This window comes from Bombus affinis, chromosome 17 (genome assembly GCF_024516045.1).
Source record: "Bombus affinis isolate iyBomAffi1 chromosome 17, iyBomAffi1.2, whole genome shotgun sequence".
Classification (NCBI taxonomy): Eukaryota; Metazoa; Arthropoda; class Insecta; order Hymenoptera; family Apidae; genus Bombus; species Bombus affinis.
This window is the reverse complement of record NC_066360.1, coordinates 5389762-5401463: the sequence shown is the minus strand read 5'-3', so window position 1 is coordinate 5401463 and position 11702 is coordinate 5389762. Positions and strand designations below refer to the sequence as shown.

The 11702-nt window shown below is 33.4% G+C and overlaps 1 protein-coding gene and 1 long non-coding RNA gene across 2 annotated transcripts in view; one reads left to right on the top strand and one right to left on the bottom strand.

Moving 5' to 3' along the window:
* Nucleotides 1-3344: 3344 nt before the first annotated feature.
* The window catches only part of LOC126926357 (dynein beta chain, ciliary-like), a 59335-nt gene continuing 50977 nt past the window's right edge, over nt 3345-11702 (bottom strand). Inside the window, exons 22-27 of the mRNA XM_050742697.1 lie at nt 10463-10594; nt 9024-9199; nt 8413-8523; nt 5545-5718; nt 4567-4715; nt 3345-3701 (exon numbers count right to left, since the gene is read on the bottom strand). Coding sequence (XP_050598654.1) covers nt 3407-3701; nt 4567-4715; nt 5545-5718; nt 8413-8523; nt 9024-9199; nt 10463-10594 — 1037 coding nt within the window. The 3' untranslated portion in view covers nt 3345-3406. The remainder of the gene's footprint in view (nt 3702-4566; nt 4716-5544; nt 5719-8412; nt 8524-9023; nt 9200-10462; nt 10595-11702) is intronic.
* On the top strand, nt 9439-11604 carry LOC126926374 (uncharacterized). Its single transcript, XR_007714521.1, has 2 exons — nt 9439-10510; nt 10653-11604. It is a non-coding gene; the product is annotated as an uncharacterized LOC126926374 (long non-coding RNA).

The following is an 11702-nucleotide window of genomic DNA, read 5'->3' as shown; positions in this document are numbered from 1 at the left end:
AAGGTTTTGTTAGTGGTTTGCGTATAACGAGATCTGTCGTACTTCGCAGCTTGAGATAGACTAACTGATGCTTTTGTTCGAAACCACGGAGTCTTTCCTTTGTTGCCCCTCAATATCCCTACTACACATGTGTTTATTAGATCTACCGCGGCGGTCGCCGCGTATACGTTCTTCTGAGAATTCGGCGAAAGAAACTTAGAAATATCGAAGATAGTGTCGCGTAAAATAAAAAGAAATTTAAAAGAAAGGAGAAAAGATGGTGCAGGACTGATTTCCTATACAAAAATATGTCGACGATGAAGTAGCAAGTTTTGACTCAAGACCTTGGTTTTCTAGAAAATCAATTGTGAAGTTCCGTCCACTCGACTCGCTACTTGTTAAGTATAGGAGTACCTACGTGACGGAACTTCACAATCCATTATCTGGGAAACGAAGCCAGAAAAGATTTTATATATCTGAATGCACGTCTAAAAATACCATTTTCTCTCATACATACACGTATGTTTTCTTCAATATTTTCTCTATTCGATAACATGAAATAACAAAACTGACTACTTCAGCCAACGCTCATATCGCGTTGAAAATACTCGTTCTCATCGCAGTTGACCGTAATCCTCCGAGCAGGTCGGACCTCTCGGCCCTAAGGGATAAACAGGCGTAGGCCCTAACAGTGAGCGCGGCAAGCCATACAGTGCACAGTAGACAGTGAGAGAGCAAAAAAAAAAAAAGGAAAAACAAAAAGAGTGCTAAACAGTGAAAAAATAGTGATAACATCAACCACTCTAGAATAAATTTAAAAATAGAAGAAGAAAGGAATGAATTCGAAACCAAGGAGGCGGAATCCGCCATAAGCTCGTCAAAAAAAGGAATCAAAAGAAAATAGAAAAACAACAAATAATTAAAGATAGCAGCATAAGAACTGCTACACAAAAGACGCGGAAACTCAATCCGCCCCCAAACCTGGTAACCAGGAACAAAATAAACCCCAAACTAGAAAATTTAAAAGGAGAAGAAAGCGACTCACAAGAAGAGCGCGACGATAAAAACGAAAATATGAAACAAAGAAGAAGCCCACAACCACAACCAATAACTATCACATTAAGAAACAGATTCGATGCCCTCCAAGCACAAGACCCCAACACACCGCAACCGCATGAAAACATTATCGATGACATTAAAAAAAAAAACGACGTATTAAGAGAAAAGGCAACCAGACAGCCCACTCCCCCGATCACGACACCAATAACCACAAGCAAAAGCTACACCGCCCGGACAAGCACCCCCCCCCCCCGCCAGCCCGCCGAAAAAAACAACACCGCAACCTTCATCAGCACTGAAAAACCAAACGCACAAGGGCCTGCCACCCAGCCACCCAGCCGAAGACCAGGCAGACCCCCCCACATCAGCAAAAGGGGCCAGGCCACCCCCCATCAACATAATGTTACAAGACCCAAAAGACACAATAGCACTCATGGAAAAGTCCCTCAAAATCAAGAACTTCCATATCAAAAGAATCCACTCAGGTAAGCACGTACTTTATCTGCAAAACCTAAATGACCACGAGAACGCAAAAAGAATACTGACCGCAGCCAACACGGCCTATTTCACATATACCCCAAAATCCCAAAAACCCCACACATACCTACTAAAAGGGCTAGGAAACAGCTACACAGAAGCGGAAATTCTAGAAGACCTAAAAGCCCTGAAAATAGAAGAAGTTAACTTCACCAAAGTGACGCGTTTCACAACAAGAAAATCAAGGGAGAACAACACATTGCTCCCAATCTATATAATCCAAATCTCCCCCGATAGCAACATTGGGAACCTTTTAAAAATAAACAGATTTAACTATCTGAAAATAGCCTGGGAAAAAATTAAAAAAAACGATATCACGCAGTGCTACAAATGCCAGCGAATAGGCCACACAGCACAAAACTGTAACCTAAACTATCGCTGTGTAAAATGCACTGAACCGCACGGGCCAGGCGAGTGCAAAATAAAAAAAGAAGCAGCAGTAAGCAAAGAAAAAATCTACTGCGTAAACTGCAAAAACTACGGACATCCGGCATCATACAAAGGATGTCCAAAACTCGTCGAATTACGGAAAAAGATTAATGAAAAAATCACCAAAGCAAAAACAACAAAAATGGAAAGAATCGCCAAAATAAGCCGTAAGTACGTCCCCGAGCTAAAGTTCGCGGACATAGTAAAACAAAGAACAAGTATAAACGAGACAAGTCCGCAAATAACAAACATAGCGGCACAAGTCAAACAAAACCCTAACCCAACAATAGACTCACCCCAAATAAGCATAATAAATGTCATTGAAGACTTCAAAAAAAGCATATTAAAAGCTCTAAGCGACCAACAAACACAGCTAAACGAAATCAAAAAAGCACTAAATACGCATGAAGAAAGAATCGATTCCATCTTCAACATCATCGAAAATATAGACGAAGATTAGCTAAAACCCACCCGTCCACCAATTACAGCAAAAAACAAATCAAACAAAAGTTAAACATCTGAAAATCATCTCAATAAACGCCAACTCCCTAATCTCAAACCAAAAGAGATACAGCATGCTAACCCTAATTATGAAAGAAACCCCCGACATAGTACTTATCTCAGAAACCAAACTGAACTATAGACACAAAGTGCACTACAAAAACTACTCTATAATAAGACACGACAGACCAAACGTTACCCAAGGAGGAGGAACGGCAATCCTCATAAAACTAACAAGAAACCACTTCGCGCAACCTGCAAAGATAAAGGAAAATAGTGTAATCTTCGGTTGCTTATTTCCAAACGATTCATATTACAAAAATACACTGACGACAGGTAACATCCCCCCGAAGCATTTTTATACCTAGACGAAAGAAACTAATAATAATATCCAAGACCAAAATAATATTCCAATAATGTACCATATAAACAGAAAAACAGGGATTAAAACAATACTCTACGAGGCAAACTTAAATGGACAGACTGTAGACACCAGGTGGAGATACAACATGGCCCTTCCCCAAAAAGACACAGAAGACAATCACAGAAAATGCATAAAAATATATTGGTGGATACCGAAACCGTAATAAAAATAACAAGAAAAAGAACCACAAAATTTTCAACACTCAAATCTCCCTCCGTGTAAAATAATGTAAATATGACAAACATTATAAATAATTCTACAGGGCACCCCCTACCCCTTCCCGTAAGTTGTAAAGTAATTTAAAATGGAAAAATAAATTGTAATCGTACGTAGAAATGCGTTGTACTTCTTCTTTTATATAAATATTATCTTGCATAAAATAATACCGTGTTTTGAAAAATGAATACCAACACTCTTTGACAATTTCGAAAATCTTTATTTTAATTGCATATTTAGTCCATAATTTAATTTATAAAATTAGATTTGTAATAGAATTGCCACTCCACCAAGAATCCACTTACTAGCTCTCTCCTTAGTTCTTAAATTGAACGTCCACACGTAAGTAGGACCTCGCGATCGTGTTTTATACACAGGACATTCATACATATTCTTTAAATCTTGTTTGTCCTGTGTAATCGCCCTAATATACATAATTGGCAATAATGGAAACAATTCTTTGAATCTAGAGTCCATGATACATCCTGTTTGAACGTCCCATCGTGCACCTTCCATGTACAATCCGTTTATATACGCGCCTTCTCTTGGTGCCGATCTGTAAAGTTTTTGTGAAAAATCGATTATTACTACTCTGGAATAAAATTTATACAAATTGTAACTGAATTTCGTTAATGATGAAAACTAGCGAGTTTATGTAAATAAATGTACTCGAAGTAAAATATTAAAAATATTTAAAAATGCAGTTAAGATATCTTTATTTATTAATACTTTAATATATTAGATAATATATAGATACTGGCACATTCAGTAGCTATAAAAAATATTTGTACATCATTATATTTATTAGAGCATTTATATAGCTACTAATTAATTAGATTCATGTATATTAAATCTAATTCCATTATTTATTGCTTCGCTTATGGGGTTACATGACTTCTAGTTCAGACAATATTTCGTTGCTCGTTTTCACTGCTATGAACTCCACTCTCCCCTCACAACTTTACGTCGCGTTCTCAAAAAATTGTATCAACTTAATAATAAAACGAAATTAATAAATAACAAAAAGTGAGCATACACATACTATTTACATTATATACGAGCTATATTATATACAATACTATAAAGGAACCAATGCTCTAAGCCTGTGCCTCATTCTCCCCGCTAATCTGCAGTGATCTTTGTGTCATTTAATGGTATTATATACTGTATAATATAATGTAATAATATATATAATAGTACTTTCATACGACTACAAAAAATTGATGCTGCGAAAATAAATCGTAGATTCCGCCAAAAAAAGGTTCATTGAAAAATAAGGATGTGTATGTACAAATACTTTTTTTCGCCATTGTATATGTGCGATAAGTATAGTATGCTTAATATTAACATCATACGGTAAGGAAAAATAAAAATAAAGAATATGTTTGAAGGAATGACGGAGTAATGTTTTTAATAATTACGTGATTTCTTCTTTGGTTTTTCTCAGTACTTCGCAATATAAACACATTTTGTCCAATGGCCATTCATTTTTGCGTGCGGTTTGTTGCATAATTGCAGTTAGAAATGATTGAGGATTGAAAAAACCACCTAGCCATACCGACGATGGTAACTGCATAATGATGCGTTATGTTATTAGAATAGATTAATTGATGAGGAGAATAAGATTGCAATAAAGTGGAATAATAATGCTGTAAGATTTTTTAGATTCTAATGTTAATTGGCAAAAAAGGAAAATTCTGCGTTTGGAACACGTAAACAATATGAATGACCCGTTAATATCGTCTGAAAGAAGATTCGTTAATATCTGGTTTGCCATCTTCTCGAGGGTTCGAATATAGTCCAAGCAAAAGATTGTTTCCCAAGTTCAGCTAAAGAGCATAAAATACAGGATATTAAAGGCGAGTATGCGAATAAAGCTGCTTGGAAATGTTAAATTTTATGATTTCTATTTTTTCTTAATGAAAGGTATTGTAATAGACTGGGGCGATGTCCTCAATTAATATGAATTTACACAAACTCAATCCAACTATTTTGGATTCAGTTCAGGCAGATTCATATTCTATTTACTACAAATTATCTATAGATTAATTATCTGAAGATGAAAACACTTTGATTCATATCAGTTCACATCTAAACTTATTTTAGTTGAATAGATTTAAGCAGTCTTTACAGCTTTTTTCTACTGGAAAGGGATACGAGTTATTAAAATTTCGCTTTTTATGGGTAGCAACAATCGTGTGCGTTGAACGAAGCTTTATTCTGTCGCTCATTCAATTTTGCTATGTTTATTTTACCAGTTTGAAATGAATTCCAGGCATCAAAATTTGCCACGGATTCAATTATCAATTTCACAAACTGAGACATTTCGATATTAATAGGGCATTGTTTTATACAATAATAAAAGTTACAATAATAGTAAAAAATAAGTAAATGTTTACGTTAAAATCAGCAGTCCAATTAGATAATTCATTTATTCGATACAACATATCCGTGAACCAACTGTTTAATCCTAATTCTGAAGGGTAAGCTCTTTTTGTCCAAGACGGCGGAACAGCATCCATCATTATATAATTTTGTAGATCTTCCATCTCAGCATTAATAGTTAATTCTCCCTATCAAAAAAAACATCATTGATTAATTGTCTGGCGTTATGTTACAAAGCAGCATTTAAAGTTTGAAAATTCAAGAGATTATGTAACTTCCTTCATCAATAAATTTGAGAAGTTATAATTGTTTTCTAGAAGCAGTTACATTCAATATAAACAATTTCGAATTTAATGTCACATTTCAATAGTTTTAAGTTGATCATGTTCTAATTGATTTAATGATGATGGAAAAAGTACGGCAATATGTTCCAAGAGTTGTAACAGTAATTTGAGTCGCATAGGAGAATGTCGCTTTGTCATTGCATTCATCGTATGGTATAATTCTACAATGATTTCTTTCTTTATGATATATTTAAAAGTATTTTATATAACATACAATTTGGAAATTAGGTTCCAGAAACACATATAAGAAACATTCGGTATTTGCACAAAAGTTGGAACTCAAGTGTTGCAGTTATAGGGAGGTAGAGACTGTTCTAAAAACTGAGATCTTCGATATGCCCAACGTAGAAGAGGATAAGTTAGATAAGAGTTAAATAAAAAAAGGCGACAAGAGTCGAAGCATTTATCATGTAAAATAAAAAAGGGGGTAGCTCAAATGAAAAGAAGAATAAAATGTAACAAAAAAACAAGAGAATTTATTTATTTCTTGTACTCTGAATTTACACTGACTGCGATTTGTTTCTGAGCTCCAACCGTGACTTTCCAAGATTGAAGTTCTTACAATTTGACTTTCGGTGGGATCTGTTTCTTTTTTGTTTGTCACCCCTCAATATCCCCATTAACCTGTAGGCGTACATGACCGTTGCCACGCTTCTAGAACATTGGGTGGAAGGACTGTTGGGATATCGATGACTCATTAAGCACTTCGGCGATATATATTGTCGCCAAGGCTGCCACATCTTTATCTCCATCATGGAATTTGAAGTATGCCGATCGTGACACATTCGGCAAACATCAAACCTAACCTCAACCTGATTCCAACCTTAAACCTTTAACTCAAAGATCTAAATTTTCTATTTTTGATGTGTGACCAATGAAACTTACTAATATACATATTTGCTTACTTTATAAATAATAATTAAATACATGTTAATAAGTAAATATAATCCAAATTATTTGTTTGGTTTCATCTTTATCAGAAAGATCTCACAAATACGTTAGTAAAAGGATGATTTAGAAAGAATAAAAGATAAAACAGTTTTACTTTTGATTTAGTATTTTGGTACATTGTCTCAGTGATATTCGATTTCCAGTACGTCAGGCGTCCCGCAGGGGGAACGACGACTGTGCAATTATGCATGGGATCCTTTTGTGCAATTATCGAATGTTCCCGTTTGTTCTTTCTAAATGAAATGCACATACATTGCTAGCTAAAAGTTTGAAACCACTTTCTCAGTTGTATCTGTATTAAGTATTTTGCTAATATCGTTATTAATTTGAAATTAACGTTATAGTTATTAATAGTAATTTATTTTCATAAATTTTTAACGAGAGAGTTTTCTAAGATAACAGAATTGTAGTTTTTTTTTAATTCTCGTGTTTTGTAAAACACGCAGTAATTACAATTTTTTGACTGGTAAACATATATACAGTGTGTCCGGTTTATCGTGAATGCCACGATATGTTTCAGAAAAAATTGCACCACATAAAGGAGAACGTATTATACGCTATTGTGTCTGACATTGCGGTGACCTTGAAACCTGATCTTGAACGTGACATTACAATTTTTAAATACAGAGATCTATCTTTTATTACTCCTATACGATAAACAATATTTATACATATAGGAAAGATACAAAACGTAATAATATAAATATGCAGCATTCTTATATATATCATAATAAACAGTATAACTAAAGGTAATAAACAAACAGTATTGAGTATACAGTATATATTACGATCGAGGCTAGAAGTAGGAATGGAAGATAACCGGAAAGGTGACTTCCCAAGAATTTGCATAGTATTCAGTAATTATGTAAATTAATTTAGGGAAGAAATATTTGTGACACGTATTTTTTTCTACAATGATTAATAGTAAAACAGTTACAGGTAATTAAAAATTAGTAAGGCCGAACGTTTCTGACCACGTACCGAGTGTACCCAAAGAATGCGTGACTTCATAAGTCTGTAACGATGCTCAAATATCAGTAAAGTTTTAATTTAATTATTTTAATTAATAGGTAAGTATATGGAATGAAAATATGAACTAATGAGTCTCTAATAACCTAAACTTTTGTTGTCAGTAATCTTCTTAATTATGGAAAAAGATTCAAATATCGAATTGGGCCAAATTATCTTAATTATTATATTAAATTATCAAATTATAATAAAATATATAAATATTAAATTATTAAAATTCGCGCTTACTCTACAGGTCTATACAATGTGTGCACCAAAGGTAGGGGCAGAGAGAAATTTCCTCTCTAATAGAGGTTAGAAACAGACAGTGCAAGACAGAATAGATAAAATTATTTCTTAGTATATTTCTTATTACGAGCAAACAATTCTAGAAATTAGTGGGGGATAACTCTTGCCCATAAATCCGGGCAAAGTGTTGGTTTGCTATCTTATATTGTTTCTGAACTGTAGTTTACCCTAGTTACATATAGCCTTCTGTATATGTCGTGCATGCGAGGGATCATGTGTGCGATTGCGTAAAATGTAAAAATATAAAAATGCATAAATATTTGTCATTACTTTTAAGCCTAACTCTAATTCTTGCAGGGACCTTCTAAGTTCTTCACACAGTAGATTCATGAGTTCGCATTCTTGTAAAGCAACTGTGACAAATGGTGTACGATCTTCCACCTAAGAAATTTAACAAAGATTTTATTAGAGACGGAAATTGTTCCGAGATTCGACATTCTATACCCAATTTCGTCTCTCGGTTTATCTTCGATGTTAACCAGTTAACTGCGGAATTTAGTTTTCAAAATCCCTTACGGGGTGCGTAATTAAAATCAAGCAATATCATGTAATTAACGCAGTTAATTGTTTAAATGATGCAACGATTTTGATGAGCTTAAAATGTTGTAAATATCAGTACTGAAGAATTTTTCTGTATGAATCTACACATATGTCCCCTACAATCGCTGTTTGGCCTTAGTTTTCCAAAGTTAAATATTCTATACATTGTCAATAAAATAATGAGAACCTTAAATATTGACAATAATATTGATAATAAATATTTATTGTCTGAACGTTTTTTTAAAGATTTCCGGTTTCTTAATTACTAATTTCTATTTATTTTAAATTTAGATTTATTAAATAATTCATTAAAGTTAGTAGCAGAGAGAGGCAGTGAGTACCTTGCTGTAAAGTTCTAGCATATTGAATTCTTCTGGTAGTTTGTCCAATAAGTCTTCTATTTGTCCTTTTATTTTGTCTTCTTTTGAAATATCTCCGCTTGTTGTATCGCTGGCAGTTCTTGTTAGTATACCCAATAAAGTTTTAAACAAATTTTCCACAGTTTGCGTTAAAAACCCTAATAAATGTATAAAATAAATTCTTCAGTGTATTAATTTCAAGAAGAGCCTTTATGTTAAATCGAGAATTGACTAAATTGCCTATTTGGCATTATATTACGAATTCATCAATTTATGAATTCTAAGGACAAATTGGAATTTTTTTTATTGGACTATTTCGAAACTTCGTCAAAAAATGTACGTACAAAATTTCTATTCGTGCCTGTTAGATTATTATGAGAAATAAGTGCTCGTGCGTAGTATATAACAGCAAAAATTATTCAACGTATTGAAAATAAATTTCTTTATACGTATAATGCAATATAAATGGGAAAAAGACACAGCAACCATTTATTTATATATAAATATATATAAAAGATGTCGATATTATTTTCTTTTGTTTAATAGTTTAATTGTTGAACAGTTTAATCATTGTTAACGGTTAGTTCTTAAGAATTTAGTCTGAAATGCAGACGTGTCTTTCTCAGATAAAAATTAATTACATTACACAATTATTACAACCAGAATTCTTACGTCTTCTAACTTATATTGCCTAACAGAGCCTAACAGACAAGTGCCTCAGTATAGGTTTCAAATTTTGCAACATCTCTATCTCTGGTATACATATACATATATAAAGTGCAAAGTGCTTTTATGTTCGTTCGGTTATAACTCCAAAACTACTGCACCGATTTAAATTAGACTCAAATCATTCGATAGAGAATATTCCAAAGATGGTTTAACCAAATTGGCACCTATTTACTATTTTAAGTTGTCAAGCAATGAAAGAGAGCACCAAAATATTCAGAACGAATAAACTACTGCTTCACTGGTAACAGTGAAGTTGGTATGACAGTGAAAGATGGCCCGAACAGATCAATCGTCATTCTTCGGCTGTATTCGGAATAAGTTCGAGCGCCGTATGCAAAAAGTGGGGAGCATAAGGCTCACGTCTTACAACAAGCAAGGTAATTATTTCTCCAAACAATTATTACTCATCTTCTTTTCGTTTTGACTTATTTGTTGCAATATTAACATCAATCAGTTACTAAGGACATACACCCGGGTAAGGACCGAGTATATCAGCTAGTTATAATGCTACTGTGACATTATTCATCAATTCACGATTACTATTCTTAATCATTTCAACTCCAAATACATAAACTTTGATTCGAATTAGCGATCTCACAACAGTGATTTGTATTCATTAGTTATTCTCTAATAATATGATATGATATTATGTCAGTTTCATTAGGTTGTTTTGAAATGTTATATATATTTACCAATTTCTGCATTGGGATGAAGTCCATACAGAACAGGACTTTCAGCAGGTAAGTAGTTATCGACGTACTGATGATATGCATCATAATCACTATTTGGTGGTACCAAAAAATCTGGTGCAAGGTATAATTCACCTACGCAAAAAGTGTAAATTCATTTCTTTGTTAACTGTTTCTGTAAAAATTGTTGTAGTGCCTTCTAGCTCCATCTCGTCGTAAATTATTGAAGCTATCGATGGTGTCGAAAAATATTTCGAACAAAAGTCCAACAATTTCGAGGGGTATATAATTTGATGTAATTTTTTCACGAATGGATAACTGAAGGATTTCTGAATGATAATATTACATTTTTATATGGAATTCTATATTTTTTATTTTATTATTTCACATTAATCGGTGTAGTCCTGAAAAGGCAAAGGAAATTATAGAATAAAATTCATACTCTGAAATGGCTATTTTGGAGATATTTTGATTTTGATATGTATTGCAAAGCGATATAACATCAACAATTTTGAAAATATTTGTGAACCACCGTATATTAATACTTTATGAAATTGTACAAGTGTACAAATTTGCGAAAACATGAGTCGGAGGACAATTCAAATAATGTTGTTGTTTTTCCTCGGAGTATCAAGACCATTAGATTACAAGTAATGTAAGAACAAATAAACTCCGGGCAAAACAATGTCGCCGCTACATGCAACCGTCCAATCAAGATGAATTTGAATTTTCCGACTCTCCCCCGACCAGTATAAATAAACAGACGCGATCGCGAGCGACGGTACATGACGAGTACATAGTGAGTTCATATATAGTACATATCGAGTATTTAACAGCATCTTGAGTATCCTCGAGTACCTAACGAGCGTCTATCAAGTCACGCGATGAGCATTTGCCAGTATTTATTCCGCGACTTTATTTTGCGATTTATACTTCGTACGAACGACTAACGTCTACGTTTGTATATTAATTTATTGTCTTAAATATATTAACGGTTACAACAACAAGTAATCTCGTCATTAATCCTCACAACCTACGTCCTCTTCACACAAACATCTACAGATATAATGTTATAATAATTTAAAAAACGTATTTGATATGTACTTGTACTAATTCAAGAATAATAAAAGGAGTCTTATCATTAATCTCATTTGTGTTTCATATAAAAAATAGAATATTTAAGGAAACATTGGTATGTGCAAAAATGAGATTGATATAATGCGAGGTAATAGTCGTGTTATAG